Source organism: Dendrobium catenatum, unplaced genomic scaffold, assembly GCF_001605985.2.
Source record: "Dendrobium catenatum unplaced genomic scaffold, ASM160598v2 fragScaff_scaffold_1483, whole genome shotgun sequence".
Taxonomy (NCBI): Eukaryota; Viridiplantae; Streptophyta; class Magnoliopsida; order Asparagales; family Orchidaceae; genus Dendrobium; species Dendrobium catenatum.
The window spans coordinates 2,318,039-2,340,688 of record NW_021319945.1 but is presented as its reverse complement, the minus strand read 5'-3'; the positions used below and the strand labels follow the sequence as shown (position 1 = coordinate 2,340,688).

The 22,650-nt window shown below is 34.9% G+C and overlaps 1 protein-coding gene across 2 annotated transcripts; it reads right to left on the bottom strand.

Annotated features, from left to right (window-relative positions):
* Positions 1-1,898: 1,898 nt before the first annotated feature.
* On the bottom strand, positions 1,899-20,992 carry LOC110115452. 2 transcript variants are annotated; one of them, XM_020848687.2, is made up of 6 exons: positions 20,536-20,992; positions 14,370-14,460; positions 14,092-14,264; positions 7,454-7,481; positions 7,259-7,367; positions 1,899-2,265 (listed from the first exon to the last, which is right to left on the bottom strand). In XM_020848687.2, exons 1-6 carry the CDS (start codon positions 20,767-20,769, stop codon positions 2,256-2,258), a joined length of 645 nt encoding a protein of 214 aa, XP_020704346.1. In that variant the 5' UTR covers positions 20,770-20,992; the 3' UTR covers positions 1,899-2,255. The 2 variants fall into 2 exon arrangements, with proteins under 2 accessions (XP_020704346.1, XP_020704343.1); XM_020848684.2 differs by having other exon boundaries at positions 1,899-2,282; positions 20,536-20,991.
* Positions 20,993-22,650: the final 1,658 nt, after the last annotated feature.

The window sequence follows — 22,650 nt, the reverse complement described above, 5'->3', positions numbered from 1 at the left end:
CAGTTTCAATTATTAATTTACTGCTACTACTTATTATTAAAATCAAATATAGATTTATCGCAACTTCTTTTTAATTTGAAAACTCTGCCATTCTCCCCCTTTTGCTCTTACTGGAAACCTTAGCAGGTATAGAGGGTAGGAAATCGTGATGAGAGCTCGTTGGTGAAGGCATCGAGAGGACTAGCTGAACTGCATATCAACGTATGTCGTCCACCATTTGCTGCATTCAAACTTCAAATTTCACGCCAAAATTTGGTATGTGAACAGTGCAACGCCAATATTGGCATCAGACTGTTCACCTACGCCAAAAAATGCTCACTTACGAATTTGCCGAAGAAGAGCGAGAAAGAGGAGAGAGATAGTTACCTTCGCATGAGGCACATGAAAATGGAGAGAAATGAAGTTCGATTGAAGATGAATTACACCATTTTTTGAAATTTTATAACATTTTAAAGTGTAAAATGAGTTTTTTTTTTTTCGGTTGAAGATGCCCTAATCCAAATAAATCCCCTCAAACAGCACTCCAGGGTTCTCACTAGCAGAACAATTCCTGAGACGCCATTCTCAGTCCAGATGTCTATATAATTCTTCCTGATAGATAGGACAATTATGAAATTTTCTCTTTATAGTACTCCTGGTTGATGCCTCTTGTCAGTGAAATAGAACATTTTTACCTCTTTTAAGTGCCCTTACTTTAGGAGTAAACGTTTCCACAGAATCTCACTTTCTATTCGTGATATTTAAAAAATATGTATAATTTTGCACTATAACAACTGGTCATAAACAGGGAAAATTATTACGTCCGGACAAAAATTAAAAATTCAGACATATACCGAGCAATAACAGTGCTCAGTACCGAGCTCCAGGTGACGAAGCTCGTGATTATTGATCTCTGAACACGTTCGATATCCGGACACAATAATTACTCCCTAAACAGGGATGCTGTGGCAGAACCACATTTCAGAAGAGATGCAATAATTGATGGAGTGTATCACAAAAAAGAGTTTTTGAACGAATGGTTCATCTTTGTGATGGCCATTAGAGATGCTGACAAATCGCGCCAACAATGCATATTGAGACCTTCGACATTAAGCTGGTGATTATTTTTGTTTAATATAAAGCCTTTATTTGATATTTCAATGCTATATAAGATAAAAATTCTCAAAAAAGATTGGATAAACTGCATTGCAAGTACGTTGAACATAATCATTTAAGTGAGAGAGATGCACAAATAATACAGCACTTCTTTTGCATATTACGCCACACATTAAGACTGCAATTTTCTTTTCTTCAAATAAAACAATTGAAAAGCATTCCAGATTTTAGCCTGAAGACAATATTCATGCCTTCAAACATATTGTAGGCATGCCATCATTTAGGTAGGATTTCATAAATCCTCTAAATCCCGATTTCGAAAATCCTGAGGGGCCTAAATCCTGATAACAAGCGGACTCTTCCTCTTGAGACAATGTATTTCTTAAATACAGCAAAAAATAAGATTTTGTAAATCCGGAATTTAGCACGAAAAGAGGAAATTTTCCGTCTACGACAACTTTCATTTGCCGTGAGAGTTGGTTTTGCATTTTAAGCCTTTTGGTTGAATTTCGCTCGAATCCGGCCTAAATCCTGCTACAAACAGCCCCTAAAAGTGGGCAAATTATTGTCCAGTGTCCGGATTCGTCCAGACACCAATAAAAACGCGCCACGTCACTAAAAAATATCAGGGCTCAGTGCGCCCGGGTGAGGTGGCGTGTCCGGATTGAATGTCAGCATGTCAGGTGACCGGACGCAATAATTTGCCCTAAAAGTGGCCCACCTTACACCGTCGAGGGATAGTAAGAGTGAGGAAATCAACACCAGATCAAAAGGTTGATGAATCATATCAAACAATTTAATCATAAAAAAAAACCATATTATCTTTAAAAGAATGGCATAACTAAATTAATATTACAGGTAACCCAGATAGTTTGCAGGGGCATATTTACAGAAAGAAATTTAAAGGAAAGCACTTAAACAGTCAGTAAGGAAATATGGCCTTAATAAACAGGAGCAACAATGCAGAAAAGTGAACTAGAATTTGGTTCATTATATTACAAATTTACAGAGTTTGCTTCTGGCTGCTTGCCGTTGGTGCTTACAGAAACATTAAAAGATGAAACACATCAACACACTTGCCCGTTCTTACAAAGAGGCCTCCTCTTCAGAGTAATTTAAATATTGCACGGCATGAAGTAGAGAAGACCACTGATGCCGCCCTAAGCAATGCTGGATTTTGATATATTCTATCGGAAAAAGAGAAATAGAAAAACGAAAAAAAAAATAAAAAAGAAAAATATATAATTGAGCTTTAAACAATTTAAAGGACATAGAATAATCATAAGCTATTAAAGCATATCAAATACACAACTTTTGGATTCAGAATGGAATAAAGCCCTTTTTGGGATGGCTTTCTTACTGCTTCTTAAATCAATTTTTTAGAAGAAAAAAATTTAATTTTTTACTAGAAAACTGCTTTAAGAAACAGTACGAAAGCCATCCCAAACGAAGCCTAAGTTTTGATGTTTCACAAAACGGTGAATAATGTCGGATAGATTGTAAAGCATTCAAGACCACCATGCAAGCTCTTTTTTGCTGAGCCATTGAGTAATAAATAAAAAATAAATGTTCAACTATGCGGCCACAACACTCAAATAAATTAACCTAGGGGTAAAACAGGAAATAACATAAAATAGAAACTAAAATGCAGAAAATAATTCATAAATGACAACTTAAATCAGAGCCGTCGATTTACGACGCCTCCTGTGATAGATGCGCCAGATTTTCGTGCCGATGTCCGCATCAGATGCATTATAACATAAAAGTTTTCTTAGGAATAGTTTATCCCTTTATTATATTTTCTACATATTTTCTTGAACTTCTAGAAAGTTCTATAGATATGTTATTGATATATCATCAAAAATTATCTTGATCGGACACAAATCTCGAGGCAAAATCAAGCAGGAAACGTCAAAAATTAAATTCGGGATCATATGAACTCCGATTGCAGTGAACTTATAGTCAAATTGAGCGTCTCGGAAATACGAACTCAACGACACCAAAATCGACTCAATCCGAGCCCAAATGAGTCCAAATTCAAGCACCCGAAGTGCTATTGGAAAGTTCAAACCACAAGTTGAGTTACCAAACGGTTTTCAAATATGACGTTCTTATAGTCGAATCGAATGGCTCGACGAGACGAATCCAATGAGCCCAAGATCGCCGAATTCCGACATCATTAAGACCTCCAAATGTCTGACGAACGGTACACGATCAAGTGATTCTATATAGGCCGTCCATCCGAATCACTCCACATTTGCCCTTGATCCTCCTATTTATGGGTCATGTCATCCTAAAAAAACTATAAATAGCCCCTCATTTCTCTTGAGAGGAGACTCAAGCAAGAAGAAGAAAAGGATAGGAGGGAAGAGACTCCTCCTCGACCACCGCCGGAGTTCTGTCCGACGCCCAAGTGACGCCGGAGTTCTATCAGATGCCCAAGTGATGCCGGAGTTCTGTCAGACAACCAAGTGATACCGAAATTCTACCCGAAACCGGAATTCTGCCCAAGTGAAGCCAGAATCCTGCTCGACGCCCAAGTGACATCGGAATTCTACCCGACGCCGAAATTCTGCCCAAGCGACATCGGAATTCCAAGTAACGCCGGAACTTTGCCCGGCCTTGTAACTGGATTTCAATACAAAAGTGATTCATTGTAATCTGATCGTCCTAACTTTTACGGACGAGTCAGTCTCTTATATCTCAAGCAAACACTAGTGAAACTTTTTCAACTAGTCATGGTCCCGTGGTTTTTTCCCTTTTAAGGATTTTCCACATAAAAATGATGGTGCTCTTTCATTTCCTGTTTGTGCTGAATATCCGTACAACGCTATGACAAATATTTTCTAACTCTATCGCCGTGTATATTCTAGCCCGTAACAGTTATGTATATAATAGTTGAATGAAGATGATATAAGAATGAATATTTTTGGAATTTAACAGTAATTACTGTTCTTGGTGTTCTTGCTCTTAAGAGTTGTTAATTGTGATGATTCTTCACTGATCTCCTCACATATGTTCTCCTTTTTTCATCATGACCTTTTCCTATGGAATATGGTATTAGAGCTCTTACAATAACAAAAAAAGGAATTGAGCTTCATATTTTACATTCACAAATATAGGAACCAATAACTCATAGAATTCAACAACCATTGTCAAACGACCTTTTTATGGAAATTTAATTAATATCCCAGATATTATGATGAAACATTCCTTATTATCGATAGCACAAGTTCCTTAAACTTTATGAAAAGCTTGTGTGCCTTTTATTATTATTATTTTGTTGGGACAAACACTTCTTAATTAACGTTTTCCTCAATCTTGCTGTAAACTTTATTTTTTAAATTCCTTATGCCTGATGTTGATAAACTATCATAAAGTTACATAATTTTTAGCCCTAAATTTTTTTTAACTGGTGATCAAAGACTAATTATGTATCATACTTTAAAACTACGAGAGAGAGTAATGAAGCATAGGTTACGACATGATACTACTATTTCTCAAAATTAATTTGGATTCATACCGGATAGGTATTCTATGGAAGTTATATATTTATTAAGAGGTTTTGTGGAGAAGCAACGAGAGAAAAAGAAGAATCTTCATATGATATTTATTGATTTAGAAAAAGCATATGATAAAGTTCAAAGAGAAGTGCTATGGAGAGTTCTAGAAAAGAAAGGGGTTAATAATGATTATATTCAAGTCATTAAGGAGATATGTATATAAGAGTTGTTAATTGTGTTCAAACATAAGGTGGGTGGACAAAGTATTTTTTTATTTCAGTTGGATTACATCAAGGATCAACCTTAAGCCCATGTCTTTTTGCTATAGTCATGGATGTTCTCACTAAACATTTGCAAGAGGTTGTACCATGGTGTATGTTTTTTTGTTGATGATATTCTTCTTGTTGAATAGACTAGAGGGGGAGTTGAAGGTAAACTTGAATTATAGAGGTCAACCTTAGAGTCTAAAGGTTTTCATTTGAGTAAATCTAAAACTAAATATATGGGTTATAATTTTAGTAGTAATAGATCTGATAGGAGGATTGTGATTTTGGGCGATCAAGTCATTAATAAGAGAGCACATTTTAGATATATTGGGTATATTGTTTAGAGTGATGGTGAAATAGATGGGGATACTATAGTAGAATTCAAGTTGGATGGTTGATGTGAAGGAATGGAATGGATCAGACTTGTGTGTTAAAAAAGTCCCCTCAAACTTAAGGGAAAATTCTATAAGATAATGGTGAGACCTTCAATGCTTTATGGTGTAGAAGGTTGGCCATTAAAAGAGATACATAATATTAAGTTAAAGTGTTGCAGAGATGAGGATGCTCAAGTGGATGAGCGGCTTTAATCATAGAGATAGGATACGAAACGAGCATATACCCGAAAAGATTGGAGTAGCTCTAGTGGTAGATAAGATTAGAGAGAGTCGCCTTAGATAATTTGGTCACATAAAACGACAGCATTCCAACGACATGGTTAGGAGAGTAGATATATTAAATTTGGCTTATGATAAAAAAGGTAGAGTTAGACCTACAAAGACTTGGTTAAAAAAAATTAGAAATGACATTTCTTTATTAAATTTAAAATGGGAATTTAACACTTAACAAGATACAATGAAGAAAAAAAATTCATGTTGCCAACCCCACGTAGTGGGATAAAGGCTTGATGATGATGTTGTTATTGTTGTATCAAAGACTAACAAATGATTTGCATTTTAAAGGCTCGAAAGAAAGTTCAAACATTCTATTCAAGTGGACATAGCCTAACTCCACTATTTCCACAACTATGGAATGGAAATTAAGAAGAACAAAACAAAACCTTTATCCCACTATGTGGGAAAGTCAAAAGAACAATGAAAGCAAAATATTAGACAAATATAAGTACATGAAGAAAACGTTCATAGAAATGTAAACATTACAACAATGTTTAAAATTGAGAAATTGGGTATTGAGACGTTTTTTTATCATGAGGCGAGACGTAAGCCTAAAAAAAATTAAGTTAAAATAAATGTTAAATGTGATTTTTTATATAATACCCAAATAATATGTTAAAGGATGGTCTATTAATTTTCTATTAAATTATGAAGTAACAAATTGACATACAAGTAAATAAAAAATTGTCTAAGACGTAAAGTGACAAGTGATAAATTACGTGAAATGAAATTGAAATCCAAATATTACAAGAACAAAATAATATTAAATATAGGAATATATAAAAAACATCATATAATATCAAGTTTAACTCCAAATTTCTTCCTTTTATGTTCTCTACTCATCCACACATTTAATTCCTAAAGAGATCTGAAATAGTTGACAAAAACTTAAAAATCATCTATACTGTCATCACTAAGGGGGGTTTTTATTTAAGTCGTCATTATAACAAATTCAACTCTCCACTGCCTCATCCTATGGAGTTCAATGCCTCCCAATTTATTTCTTCTTCATTTACTTATGTCATCTTCTCTTTCATAAATATTTTTCATTACATAAATATAAGATTAATACTTTAAAAATTTTAGAGAAGGTAGTGTGGTGGTGTGTGGGTTTCAAGTGATCCCCGGCAGCTGCTATGACGGTGGTGACTGAGGGCTGGAGGTCAAGGCAACTCAAAGGAAGTTGTTGTAGCTTGGTGGTGCATTAAAGCGTGATTTGTTTAGGGCTTTAGTTTAGGATTTATATAAGTTTTAATAAAAATATATATAAATAGGGCGATGAGAAAGCAACATGCCAGTGAGTCGTGGCATGCCTCATAAAAAAAAAGTTTGAGTTGTAAGCCTCAATGCGTTTTTCACTGGAATTGTGCTGAGAAGGGACTCAAGACAAGCCTCATTTTGCGCAATTTTAAACAATGCATTATAGTATCTAGACTTCAGAATATATATAAGCTCCAACACTAAGCATCATCATCATCATTAACCTTATCCCACTACCTGAGTTTGGGACTAAGAATCCCCCTCTTTTCTTCATTGTTGTTAAATGCTACATGAGATGTCAATTTTGTTATGCGTATATTTGCATGGCCTATAATCATATTAGCATTGATCTATGATTTTTATCTTTATAATTCTTGCATATTAATTCCGTTTATTCACATTATTTTGTACATAGAAACACCATCATAAAACGGATTTAGAAAGGAGGGCAGATATTATTTACCCAATAGCTGTGGCACTCCAAGATGCCACGTTATAAATAACTTTGCTACCATCCCAAGCCTTTTGAAGTCTGGTCTTTTTCCTTTTCCCAGAGAATGTTTTGCAAAGAGCTGGTAAACAAAGATGGGAAATCCTGGGATCAGACATTGCCATATCTAAGCATGAAAAGCCAGGAATAAAGATGAAGTAAACTCACCTTCTTGAAGTTGGTTTGGAGTCAACTCCTGTAAAATAATAATATAACCATAAGTCACCATAGCATCACACCGTCTAATGAGTCTATACCTTACAATGAGTCTATATATATATATATATATATATGAACAAATAAAATTCCACGAAAGCATTTAGAAAATGTCTCAAATTCAGCCAATATGTATTTAGTATTTACAATATTTAGCACCTTATAAAGAAATATACTTTGCTAGAACAAGCATGGTTAAGATCACTGTGATAACGTCCATGAGCTTTTTCCACTTTATTGACCTTGCAACAGTAGCAATCCAGATCACTCCCTCCACATTCAGCTCATTTACTAATTACTAGGAACTCAATAAGGCATATATTCAATAGCAATGAATTCAAATATCCTGTCCAACATCATAATCGGACCAACCATGCTTTAGCAAGGAAACATAGAATTTTTTTCCAACACAAGGACCCACAAAACATATCGGGTTGTAAAGAAGCATTCTTTGTAGCCTTGTATCATTTTTAATGGCTTTACTTTTTTTATGATCTTATTTTAACATCTTACTTTGAAGTTAGTGTGTTACTTATTACTTCATATTTTTTTATTATTTTAAAGGTTTAATTTTGAGGCTTATGTCTCAAAATTTCTCAAGGCTTTCACGTCAACATACAAAACAAAAACGTCTTAATACCCAATTGCATAATTTCAAATCTTGGATAAGACCAATATAGTTTTATCACAAATAGTGTTGCTCATCAACATAGTGTATTTAAATTCAACTTCCATGAAGATAAAAGCATCTCTTCCACTAGTTCTAGAAAAATTTTTATTTATTCAATATTCTCTCTTCTCATAATTGATATTTTCTTGTTTTCAACAACTAAAAATTGCTATTAGTAAATGTATCATTATATTTGTTGAAATTATAACCTAATATGGTTTGAGTTTGATTAATCAAATGACTATTGCATGCTCTAATTAGTAAAACTGTCATTTTGCTCTGCACTTTATACATAGAAGAAACGAGATACCATTCCGAAATACATTGCAATTAGCACTTTAAAAACATTGACCTGTTGTTGAATGCATGAGCAAGAAAAGGATGAAGCTACTAGCATCAAAAAACAAATTGCCTAGCTTAAAGTTTGTGTATGTTGGCTCCAGTGAAAATCGTGTTTTCAAGAAGCTACTGGAAGGATTCCTAACAAAGATAAGCTTAAGCTTTTGTATGCAGATATACCTTATTTCATCTCTTGGAGGTTTGCTGTATTATGCCAACATTCATTGATGCTTCAACTTGAAAGATATAATTTTATTTCCTAACAAATAAATTCGATATGTTCATTAATTCAAAAAAAAAAAAAAAACTAGAGAATGTATATGGTAACAAGTTCAAGTGCTTGAGGTCTGAGAATGAAGGTGATAATACAACAAAAAATCTAAGGTTTTATATACAACAAATGGAATTAGAAGGTAGAGAACTATCCCATAAGCATCACAATAGAATGGTGATGCAGAGCATACGAAAATGTCTCAAAATGAATGTATAAGAGCATAAGATTACATGTTGAATTTTCTTGAATTTTTTTGCAGGCAAACAACCTACCTGATCTACTGGGACCATTTGTTCCTTTAGATGGTAAGCTTCCAAAAGAAGCTTTGACTAGTAAAGAGGTAAATCTCTTAAACCTAGAAGTGCTTAATTCATATATGCACTTAGACACTAATAGCAAAGATAAATCGGATCCAAGTCTTGGAAGTGTTCACAAATTAGCTATAGCAGTGATGATTTGGTAACCGCTTTTAGGATCAGAAAATAGAAATATCATTAGAAGTAAAAACATTATATTTAATGAAAATGTTATTTATAAAGAAAGAGATGTCATAGAACCTAACAATGCATAAGAGGATGTTCATAAGAATGAGTATACTGAGCTAGAAGAGACTACTGAAGGAAAAAATGCAATCAACTGTGAAAAGAAGATACAAGTGGAATCAAAACCAACTACAGTTGTGTTTAAGATTATAAGATCCAATTGAATATCTAAAGCTACTGAGCAATATTCTTCAACATTGTATATTTTATCGTTGATTGATGGTGATGAGCCAGAGTGCTTCGATGAAATAATGCACAGTGATAATTATATCAAGCGGTATAAAAGCAGAAGATATGACTAGGATTGAGTGATTCATGCAGCATGTGTCTCACATAAGTCTCGGGACCTTCGCCCCTAGTTATATGAGGTTCAATAGCGAATAACTCTTACAATAGTACAATGTAGTTACATGACTCTTTTTTTTATTATTATTCTGGTTTTTTAATTTTTTTTAGTTACATGGACTCTTGTGCATGATACTTGATGATGTTGAAAAATAATTATGTTTGAGAGGAAGATATGGTTGATGCAGGGAACTCTCACATAAGAGAAAATGATGTGGACATCCGACGGTGAACGATATTCAAAGGAAGAGTTGAAGATCGACGGCCGAGATCACACCGTTTTATTTTAGTTTATTAATTGTATTTTGATTTAATTTTACAATTTTCCTTTTTTTACCCTTTTTTAAGAGTATTGTCTTATGTAAGACTAAGGGTCAAATTTGTCTTTTAGTTTCTTTTGAGGCCTATATATAGAAGCCCCTTCTCTTGTATTAGGTATGAAGAAATTATAATAAAAATTTGTGTTATGCCCTTGTGTTCTTTTGGGAGGACATTAGTAAAATTCCTATGAGAAGAAATCGGAGTTTTCACCAGCTGCAGGATGGGTCTGAGCCTGTGGCTTGAAGTCTCTTGGAGAAGGGCAACATATCACCCGTCAGTCTTCAGAAGAGTCCAAGGCTCGCAGTTTTGTCTTCTTTTTTCTTATTATTATTCTCCTTATTTTCCTAACCACCACTTCCCCATCTCTCTTTCTCCTATTGGCAGAAAACTCCACCCAAACCCTAAGGCCAAAAGACACCCAACCGCCGGCCCAATCCCCTTCCCAAAGCCGCCGGCCATTATCCATCCCTTGGCTCCAAGATTCAAAATCTAGCAATCAAATCCTTTCCTAAATTAGCTCCCTTTAATCCCTTAGTTATTTCACTATAAACACTAGATCACATCTCCAAATCCTAAATTAATCCTCCATAATTATTTTTAGCTAACATTCTATTTTAAAGACTCCCATCAACATGAAATTTGGTATCAGAGAGACTGTTATCACCCTACTCTATTTTCATATAGACATATGCTATATCATTGAAAAAAAAAACTCACTCTATTTTCATAATATTGCACCCGAAGAGCATGCTGATGAATTGCTTCCTCTTATAGACATTCAACATACCATTAACTTCATAACCAACTCCAAACTTCTCAATCTTCATCACTATAGGATGAACCCCACTAAGCATGTTCAGATAAAAAGATAAGTTGAAAAATTATTGAAAAAGAATTTTGTTGAGGGTAGTCATAAACCGTGTGCAGTATTAGCTTTTTTAACACCTAAAAAAGATGGAGAGTGAAGAATATATGTTGATAGTTGAGCAATAAATAAAATCATTGTCAAATATAGGTTTCCTATTCTCCAATTAGATGATATGTTGGATTTAATCATAAGGGTAGTTTTTTTAAATTGATCTGAAAAGCAATTATCACTAGATTTGAATTCGATTTGGAGATAAATAGAAAAGTAGAAAACTGTTTTTTGGACCTCTAATGAACTTATGAATGACCTATCTTGCCCTCTAAATTTTTAAAAGGTCCTAGCATATTCATGAGATTCATGAATATTGTACTTAAACTCTGCATAGACTAGTTTTTGTGGTGGATTTTGATGATATTTTGATTTCTAGCTTTAGTGAAAATGAACATCTACAACACGTCCAGCGAGTCTTTAAACTTAAGCAAGAAAAAACTATATATTAATTTAAGAATAATTTCTTTCTATAAATTTAGGTATTTTTTTTACAATTTATCATGTGTTGTACTGAATTCAAACCCAACCCTTCCAAAATTACACAATTGACACAACATGGGCAAGAAAGGAAGAAAGATCATCACATTCACTTCGAAATGAAAGTTACGAAACTATCAAAACTCTACTTCTCATGAAACAGTCGAAGCCTACACGGGCTTGAAAGGGAAGATGGACTGTTACCTCGCTACTAAAAACTCGTCCTGACACGAAGCGAAGTTGAAGCAGGCGAGGCCGAAGTAGTGTACATGAAGAAAAACGAGAGAGCACTACCTTTGTTGCGAGCTATAGAAGGGGGCAAAGATTGGAACAAATGTTTCGAAATCAATGAAACCCTAAATCTAATAAGTGCACTCGACTCTGCTGAACTAAAAAAATAATTGAATAGAGGCAGCATCTCAAACTGCCTCGAGGCTTACACCTCAGTGACGAACATCGTAAGCCTCGTCCAAACATACAAGGCTTAAGCCTCGAGGCGTATGCCTCAAACGCTTTTTTAAACCATGTCAAGAAGTTTAACTTTTTATTTTGGATAACAAATATGGGCTGACCATTTAATTAATATTAAAATATAAAAATAATATAATGAGGGGATTGGCACGATTCTCCATTAATGATTGCCCACCTCATTTTAGCCTCTAAACTTTCCATTTCTTTTTTGAATGAAGACAACTTAAGAGCCAATGTAATATCGATAAATAGGATTGATAAATAATGGAATTTTTAGGTTTAGAATGATAAAAATTATTGGATAAAGTTATTCTCTCTTGATTAGTGCTCAATAGCCTACCATGACCAATATTAATGGAATTAATTAGTTATCTTTAATGCCTATTACTACTCTTCTTAAATCTTGTTCTAAATCTCTCTAACAACTTCCTCTACCCTAGGCACCTCCTAAGACTAGCATTCACAACTCAAATCATCAAAATCAACACAATTCTCACTCAGAAGCTTTCAACCTAGATTAAGCTACCTCGCACCTAGTCTTGTTCTCCATCCCTTCATAAGCCTTTAAACATTATTAAACTCCACCAAAAGCTATAAATCATAGCTTTATATCCTAAACTAACCCTCCACATTCATTTACCTCAATTTAACCTTCATTAAGCCCATCCCTTAAGGAGTTAAACCAAATCAGCTCAAACTAGTCTAAATCAAGCTTAATCTTGATTTTCATTACATCATACATCTTAAAACCCCTAATCATTTTACTATAAATTCCAAATCACATCTCCACATCCTAAATTAATTATTCATAATTATTTCCAACTACCAATCTAAGCCTCCCACCACCATCAATAGATGTCTAGGATTTCCTAATGCCAATCTATAATGATATGCTATAAGTCATGCATACATCCGTTGCATATTTTACAAATTCTTAATTTTTATAACAACCGATTCTTAATAAAAATTAAAAATATGAAGAAGATTGCTATAAATGATAATTTCTTGGGTATCTGCAAAAAATAACATGAAAATTATACATTTGATTGAAAGCCACATTGCAGACAAAAATTAGATTTTACAATATTTCATAAAATTTATTCACGTGAAAAGCAATAATAGGAATTAGATAATATAAATAAAAATGATGAGATGTCACCAAAAAGTACTAAAATTTTCGAGAGCCAGCTTAGACTTTGGTATAAAAGAACACGCATTTTGAAAACTATTGCGGAGATTCATTCAGACTAAGGCCTTACAAAAATCAATTGTATTAGGATCATTAGACTCCAATATTATGACCCCATGAAATGAGATAAAGATTTGATGTCATTGTTGTTGTTGTCATCATCTCCAACATTGAGCCAAGGCTCAAAAATCAACATATAGCCAGTTAAGGATTCTACCTAGACACAATAAACTTTGCTTAGTTAAGACTTTTAAACCTCAACTCCATAAGTGCAAGGCCTCAAAAACAGAGTCCTGGCAAACCTAAGGTCCTAGCTTTCAATCAAGAATCCACAACCTATGCTATCAAATTTTCTTGAGTCAGCCAAAGCCCACACTGTGAATAATAACACCATCAACCTTCCCTTCTTTGGGAAGCACTTTGGATGAGGTAAATTATGGTTACTAACGAGAAATTCTTCATGCCACAGATGAGGTTCTATGATAACCAAAGAATCATAACCTTATATACCTTAAACAATAGAACCAAAGGATCTTGACAAAGTTAATTACTATTTCACCAAATTTGTTCCTCAAATCTTCCTCAAATCTTGCATAGCCAGCAAGCACCCGATATATTGAGCGGAGCGACCTCATTAAACAAGAATGCTCTCAACCCTAAATCTAAATAAACCCTAACACGATTTAGCAAAAATCTAGTTAATCGCAAACTCAATCCACCTCAAGAGAAAGATTATTCTCGAGTTCTAATGGGCTCTATGTTCATTTGCTATTTCTTAAGTGATAATAATTTAATGATGGTCAGCACAAATTTTTTTCAGGGAACTAGACAAAAACTTAGCTCACACTTTTCACTATATTCAATGATAACGGTGTATAAAGTAACTTTGAATGGAATCATCACAGCAACAGAGACACCAAACAGAACTAATATAACAATTCAGTGAATACTCATGTGCAGCACCTTGCTTTGCTACTGAGATGCAATGTACAAAAAAGGACTAAAAAGTGCCTAGATTTCGACTAGGGATTAGAGTGACTTACTTTAGAATCTTTCAATGATAGAAGGTAAGCAGCCATGAAGCAAGCAATTCCATCCACTATCTCCTCTTGTCTAACTAGAACATAACTATCTTCATCTGATTCATTGTCAACAACAATCTGTTTATCATCCCATAGATCTTTTGGAGTAACCATATCCCATGATGCACTATCATCTGCAGAAATTTAACAAACTCAGGATTCCAACTCATGACAACAGAATTTCTTGCTTAATCCTGTTTTAATTGGTTAATCAAATGTTTATTACAAACACTATGTACCACAAACATCGGGACAAACAGACATATGGATGCTCCCAAGCTTTTCAAGAAAGGCCGGTGATTCAACCCTGGACTTGACAAGATTGCATAGCTGCATACAAAAATGAACCAAAGGATCAATTGACGTTTTCTTCTGAAATGAAATTTGGCACTGAGATAATTGATATTATTGATAATCATTTTTTCACACAGTTGTCATTTTACAACCATCCTATGCCTGTAAAGAAAAAGTTGAACTACTACTGGAAGAGTCCTTTTGAAGCGCACAATTTTTTCCAATTACATAGACCTAAAAGTTCATTAAATTCATTTAGAGTTAAAATATTGATATGTTCTTAATTAGATGAGAAACATGAATTTATGTATTTATTCCAATTTTTACACTTTTATAGTATACAATTTCCCCTCAAAAAGTACATAATTATTAACTATTTGATGATAACTTGAGGATGATTAACTAATCCATATCTCAAATGGAACTTAAGAAACACTTTGCGTGTTCACCAAGGCGATCTCCTGAAAATAATAATTTCCTGTCTTAATCCACAACAGGATGCATATTTCATAATTCTTGATAATATTTTAGGCATGTATCAAACATGAAAAAATAAGTTATATATATTATCAAATTTTTTATGAGAAACTTTTTGCTCATGATTTCAATCAAATTTGATAAAAAAGACATCTCTTGGTGAAGGGCGTTACCCTAGGCATTCATTTATAACAACTGATAAGTTATCATTAAGTTTTTACCTTAAATCAAGATCAAAGGTTTAGATCTTAATCTGAATACAAAATTAGGGCTGCAAGCAAACCAAGCGTTCGACGAGCTACTCGTTGCTCTGTTCGATTAAAGCTTGTTTGTGATCATTTAATTAATTAAACAAACAAACTTGAACAATATTTTAAATACTCGATTCTTAAATAAACAAACTTGAACACTAATGTGTTTGGCTCATTTATGTCCACGAACAACACCATTTGAAGCTCGTGAACAAGCTCGACATTAAGCTCAATAAGAAGCTCGATAAAAACTCGATTCGTGTTTGATTTTGAACTTGTGAATAAGCTAGATAAAAGTAATTAACATTTAGTTATATAATATGCAACATGTAAGCTTCATTTAAAAATATATTCATATTGATTAATATTATTTTCATTTTACATAGATAATTGCTTTTATTATAAATGTGTTTGCCTGTACAAAATTAATTACAATTAACATTGTGAAAAATGAAAATCATAAAAAAGGGTAGTTTCCCTCCCTCTTTCTTCAGGCGTGCACAAACTAAAAAATTGCATAGATAGATAGTGAAGTCATCAAAAGGAACGGACGAAAAGTTCTCTTTCAAGTGGTCTCTGGTGAATTGTTTTTTAACCCCTCCCTTTGCTCATATGCTACCATATATTGATTTTCTTTCGCGCCATAAAAAAAGTCCTTTTGAATTAAAATATTAATCCTTGTAGGAAATTCCTTTGGAAGTAAGTGCCTTTCAGTTGTGGGAACGAACACTTAATAAATTCTAGTGGTGGCTAGCTCAAAATTCCTAAAGAGCAGGTGTTCGCTCAGGAAAATAGACACGAACCTTGCTCTCACAAGCTTAAGGTTCTTATTTTTCCAAGGTAGATTGAATTTAAAATTAACTAGATTTTCCCTGAGAGTAATGTCAGAGTAAATTTAGATTTGGGTCCTACTTCCTATGAGCATAAACCCTAATAGTTAATTACCCCTTCTAACGCGTAGAAAAACATTCTCGATTAAAAATTTAAATTATATTTAGTATGTGCATAAAGGGCAGTGCAGATATGTGTGCAACAATGTGTGAATGTTCTAAACCCTGATTATGGGGGATGAAAGTAGAATCGATCAAGATCTCATGGTTCTCGTCATCTCGGGAATACCATAGGGTTCAGTCTACCAATATCAGCGATCATTGATCGTAGTGTTTAGATAATCTGATTAACAGTCATGGGTTGCCTACTTCCAGGGATCCCTGATAAACTGAAGTGGATATATATTCAATATTTAGTTTGATTAGGGACTTATGGCTCTATTTAGAAGTTGTCCATAATTCAAATTTAGAATCGGGTCTAATGGCCCCCATTTAGGAGTTGCTCGTGTGAGTGGATTTGGGTAGGGGCTTACGGATTTGATGCAAGCAGAAAATTAGAAAAACTCTAATTTTTTGCAAGCAAGAGATTCCTAGGATAAAAAGAAATTACATAGAATACTCAAACTACAACATAAAATGACACTTAAACCAAAAACAACTTCACTTTTATAAAATAAAAGGACTTACAAACTTTGACGCTTACAAACACAAAATAAAGACACCTAAAGGAGCTTGCATTCATCGAGAAGAAAGATACAGGTGGGGTCGGACTTGCGGATAGAAGAAGGAGATAAGAAGCCTTAGACGAAAGGGAGGACAAGCTCGCAAGCTTTCCTAGAGGAGAAGAGAAGCACGGAACAAGCTCGCAAGCTTTTCCAAAGAAAGAAGAAAAACCCTCAGGTTTTTAGTTCCAAAAATCCCCACATAATCTCACTATTTTCTTTACCCAAACACCTTATATTTATAGAAGAAAAAGGGGAGCCAAATAGCCAACTTCCACCTCCAACCAAACCAATCAGGTAAGGGGAAGAGGAAGACCAGCAGTCAACACAAAACAAATCCCAAAGACAACACAAGAATCGAGTAGGAGAAGCCACGGCCCGAAAAGCCAACACAAAAACCGGGTAAGATAAGCCACGGAAAAGCAGCCACGGGGAAAACCGAAAAGGTAACCAGCACCCAGCATCAAGTCACGGAAACAACACAAGGAAAAAACTGATGAGACACAAGAAGGCAAAGAGGCAAAGGCAGCCAAGGGAAAGTAGTCAGGGAGCAAACCGAAAAGGCACAAAGAAGGGGAAGAGGCTTCCAAGGGAAAGCAGCTAGGGAGCAAAGCGAAAAGGCACAAAGAAGGGGAAGAGGCAGCCATGGAGCAAACCGAAAAGGCACAAAGAAGGAGAAACCAAAGAGCCAAAGTAAGGGGAAATGAATCTAATTAATTGCATTAATGAGCTGATTAGATAGTAATTCATTATTAATGAGCTGACTTAAGTAGAAACTTACAAAAAAAATATATCCCAACTTTTTTTGACCCCCCTGCCTACATCAAGATTTTATTTGAAAGTAGCCCTAATAACGGTTTTACGACTTCTATTAGAAGTGGCCCAAATAGTGGGTCATACAACTTAGCCCTATAGACTCAGATGCCCAATGATTTTGGATGTTCAAATAGGTCTTATGACTTCTGAATTTAGAAATTGCTTGACGACTAATCTTATGAACTAGCCCTGTAAGCTAAGTGGCACGTATAGTGGGTCTTACAACCCAGCCCTATAGACTAAGATGCCCGGAGAGGGGTTTAGGGTTATGTTATTTCTAGATATTTTCCTCAGAAGTCAAACTTATAGCTTATATTAGAAGTTGTTGGAGTGTTTCAGATGTCCATCACTTCACATAATAGATTTGTCTAGTGAAATTGTCACTAGTATGATTCATTTTTTTAATATTATTTTTTTTTATTTTTATTTTAGGATTCCCTACTTCCATTAGAAGCGACCTATAGGGTTTAGGTTAGCAAGGACATAGCTTTACACACTTCACTGTTTTGACAACAATGTTAGCGTCTTGTTTTGCCAGCTTTGTTTCAGTACTAGCTTGCAAACATTATTTTGACACTTATTAGCCAATAGTTATTATTTTGTGCTCGTAGTAGTGCTTGTAGCTTTTCATCTTTAGTAATAGCTTTTTTTTTCCAGCATTAATTTTATTTTATGTGCTAACTTTTGTCTACTTGTTTGCAAGTTCTCGTGAAAAACGAGAGGGTTGAATTATAGAGTAATAAGGAGAGTGTTAGTAAACTATTTTTTAAGAATAAAGGTGATGCACAAAATTGTGTGAATTATAGAGGAATTAAGTTAATGTGTCATACTTTAAAACTATGGTAGAAAGTTATGGAGCATATGTTACGACATGATAATAATATTTCTCAAAATCAATTTGGATTCATGTCGGGTAGGTCTACTGTGGAAGCTATACATTTATTGAAAGGTTTGGTGGAGAAGTATAGAGAGATAAGGAGGATCTACATATGATATTTATTGATTTAGAGAAAGAATGTGATAAAATTCCAAGAAAAGTGCTATGCAGAGTTCTAAAACAGAAAGGGGTTAATCATGCTTATATTCAAGTCATTAAGGACATGTATGCAGGAGCTATTGTGTTCAAACACAAGGTAGTTTGACCAAGTATTTTCCTATTTCTGTTGGATTACATCAATGATCGGCCTTAAGCCCATATCTTTTTGCTTTAGTCATGAATGTTCTCACTAAACATTTGCAAGAGGTTATACCCTAGTGTATGTTTTTTGCTGATGATATTATTCTTATTGATAAGACTAGAGAGGGTGCTAACGGTAAACTTGAACTATGGACATCAAACTTATAGTATAAAGATTTTCATTTGAGTAGATCTAAAACTGAATATATCAAGTGTAATTTTAGTAGTAATAGATCTAGTATGAGGACTGTGACTTTAGACGATTAAGTCATTAATAAGAGTAGACGTTTTAAATATCTTGGGTCTATTATTCAAAGTGATGGTGAAATAGATGGGGATATTATTATTAGAATTCAAGTTCAATGGTTGAAGCGGAGGAATGTATCGAGGGCTCGTTGTGTGATGGAAAAGTCCCCTAAAATTTAAGGAAAAATTCTATAAGATGGTGGTGAGACCTGCAATAGTTTATGGTGCATAATGTTAGCCATTAAAAGAGAAGCATAATATTAAGTTAAGTTTTGCAGAGAGGATGCTCAAGTGGATGAGTGGCTTTACTCTTAGAGGCAAGATACGAAATGAGCATATACGTGAAAATGTTGGAGTAGCTCCAGTGGAAGATAAGATTATAGAGAGCCACATTAGATGATTTGGTCACATAAATTGGCTGCCTTCCGATGACCCGATTAGAAAAGTAGATGTATTAGATTTGTCTTATGTTAAGAAAGGTAGATGAAGACCTAAAAAGACTTGGTTAGAAAATATTAGAAATAACCTTTCTTTATTAGATTTAAATGAGAATTTGATACTTAACATAATACAATAGAGAAAAAAGATTTATGTAGCTGATACCACGTAGTGGGATAAAGGCTTGAAGATTGTTGTTGTTGTAGATATAGTAAATATGTTTAATATTATATATTAATTTTGTAAATTTAAAATTTAAAATTACCTAAGCCTTAATTATCAAGGCTCACACATCTTCAAACTTATGCTAAAATTAAGATGAGGTGTGTCTTGAGGCCCGTTGCATACCCACTAAGATGTAAGCCTCATTTGGTAGGCATCAGGTGTATGCCTCATTGCCCTTTTTTTTATTAAATTGCATCGAGGCAAGCCTCTAATAGCATGATTTTAAACCATATTTACTTATTTAGAATGTAGTACTATCCCGTGTTATTAATCTTAAGTTTTCTGAACTCATAACTTTGATTTGACTTTTCAAAGTTTGTATTTCTTTTTATAATGTGCCTTTTATGAATTAAGGATATATTTTTATGAACTTTGTGTGTCTTCTAATTTTTCATAATTTTATGATTTTTTATTTTAATTTAAAACCTATGCCTCGATTCAATTTGAACCTATGTTTTCATTCAATTGGGAAAATCGCCTCAATTCCTAACATATTTTTTAAACCTCGTATAGTGCAATCAAGAACTCATCCTGCAAACTTTTAAAACCAAGCAATTGATCACCTTCTCAACTCAAAGTGTCATTTGTGAAGTGTAACATGGCATATTTTGCATAACCTTAACTGTTTCAGTTTTTCCCAAAAGAAGGCATTTACAATTTAAGCTGAGTATAAGTTAGATCTGTAACTTCAACTTTAAAAACCTTGCTAGTCAAAACAGCACTGCTGAAAACAAGAAAATTTAACATATAATAAAAAATTGAACCACCCAAACTCGAAAGGTTTCAAAAACAACCCGGCATCAATACAACGTAAAACAAATCCAAGTTTCTAACACAACCTAACCATCACCAAATAACAGATAGCAGCTTCGGATTCATCAAAATGAGAAAAATCGAATTAGGAACCATAAAAGCATTCCAGCGCTCACCTCATCAGCCTCGGGATCGTCTGCAGACGTAGAGTCCGAGCAATTACCCTCCACGTCCTCTTCAGCAAGGTCCCCATCACCTTCAGACTTTTGGAGCAGCTCGAGCGCCCTATGGCACTGCTCTAGCACCGCCTCCAGTGTCCTCCTACGAATCCTAATCTCCTCTGCCGAGCCGACGGCAGGATGAGGAGGCCCGGATGAGACCGCCGCCGCCGCTTGTTCCGCGATTCCCATGATGACCAGATCCCAAAAAGTAAGATTGAAGAGAGAGAAAGAAGAGGCGGAGAACAAAACTAGGGTTTCAGTCGGAGACGGAAAGTAGAAGAAATCCCTGACGAGAAGATTTTTGAGATCATGGAGGGCACGTTTCCATCCAACAAGTATACCTCAATTACGTCTCCGACAGCGGAGTTTTCCAAATCATTGCCGTTTTCATAAAAACCTCGTGGTCTAATTTTAAGCCGTGTCATTTTTATTTTAAGCAAGAGTAAATCCCAATATGCACGAGTCGAATTACCTAAAAACTCCCTAATCTCTCCCCTACCGCGGCTCCTTTCGCCGTACCGGAGACTGCGGGGAACCATAAATAAATCAAGTAATTTTTATATTTAATATTATATAAATAAATATGAATATTTAAATATTGGATAATCGGGAAAATTTTTAGAAGGATCACCATTTTAAAATGTATTAGGTAAAGGATCATGAACATAAATAAATTTACAAAGGATCATACAAGTGAACATTAATAGCATTTTTGAAGAAAACGCAAAGGAGGATTGCATTTTCTATTTGTCTATAGAAAACGCAAAGATGAATTGCATTTTCCATAAAACAAGCACAAAAGCTGTGCATTTTCTTTGAAATAAGATAATAACAAAATTATTGATACGTCATCATAAAATTTCTTGATCGGACATGAATCTCGAGGCAAAAATCGAGTTGGAAACTTCAAAAATTAAATCCGAGAGCACCTGAACTCCGATTTCAGCAAGCTTACAGTCAAACTGAGCGTCTCGGAAATATGAACCAGCGACACTAAATTCAACTCAATCTGAGCCCAAATGAGCCCAAATCGAGCACCCGAAGCGCTGTTGGAAAGTTCGTACCACAATTTGAGTTGTCAAACGGTCTCCGATTTTAACGAGCTTATAGTCGAATCGAGTGGCTTGACGAGACAAATCCAACGAGCCCAAGATCGCCAAATTCTAACATCATTAAGTGTGAGACCTCGTTCCCATACTGTTCCTCTCTGATTTGGATTTTTCCTCTCAGGATCGTCCAGGACGATTTTAAATCGCATTAAGGCCTTCGAATATTGGACGAACGGTGCATGATCAAAGGATTCAATATCAGCCATCCATTCGACCACTCCTTATTTGCCCTTGATCTCATGCCTATTTACGAGCTATGCCACTCCAGAAAAATTATAAATAGAGCTCTCATTTCTCATGAGAGAGAACTCAAGCAAGAAGAAGAAGAGAAGGGGAAGGAAAATCAGCTCCTCCTCGACCACCGCCGGAGTTCTTCCCGCCGTCCGAACATGCCGGGATTCTGCCGGATATTCGGGAGAACGCCATATTTATGCCCAACTTCCACAGGATACTGAAATTCTTTCCAATTAGCGACAGAGTTCCCTCCTAACGTCGAAACTCCGCAAAAGTGACGCCAGAGTTCTCCTCGGCCTCTAGCAGACGTCAGACTTTTACCCGATGCCAAGTTTCTACCCGATGCCGGACTTCTACTGGTTATCAGACTTTCGTTGGACATCTATCCGAAGATGGATTTCATTTCATTGTTGGACTTCTACTTGACGCCGTCGTTCTGACCTTCATCGTCAGACAACAGTCTTTCCAACCTCCGTCGCCAGCTGACTACGCTCCTCCTGACTTACGTCACCTACCGACTACAGTCTTTCTGGTATTAAAAAGATCTTTATTTCAAGGGAAGTGTTTGTTGGTATAGAGAACTCTCACATATATGGTAAATTGTTAAGGTATAAGAGATTATTTGTTTGTTCTCAATTTGGATAGAAAAAAAATATTATGGCGTAGAAATTATCGCTTCCAAAGAATATTGCTTAATTGATCTATAAGCCAAGAGTACGACTCATTG

What these genes read in the sequence shown, in the direction of transcription:
- LOC110115452 (XM_020848684.2), bottom strand. Translation starts at nt 20,769, where the DNA reads ATGGGAATCGCGGAACAAGCGGCGGCGGCGGTCTCATCCGGGCCTCCT. An exon ending in TATCATTGAAAGATTCTAAA is followed by an intron (nt 7,482 to 14,091) that starts GTAAGTCACTCT and finishes ATTATTTTACAG; the next exon opens with GAGTTGACTCCAAACCAACT. An exon ending in TCCAAACCAACTTCAAGAAG is followed by an intron (nt 7,368 to 7,453) that starts GTGAGTTTACTT and finishes TTTGTTTACCAG; the next exon opens with CTCTTTGCAAAACATTCTCT.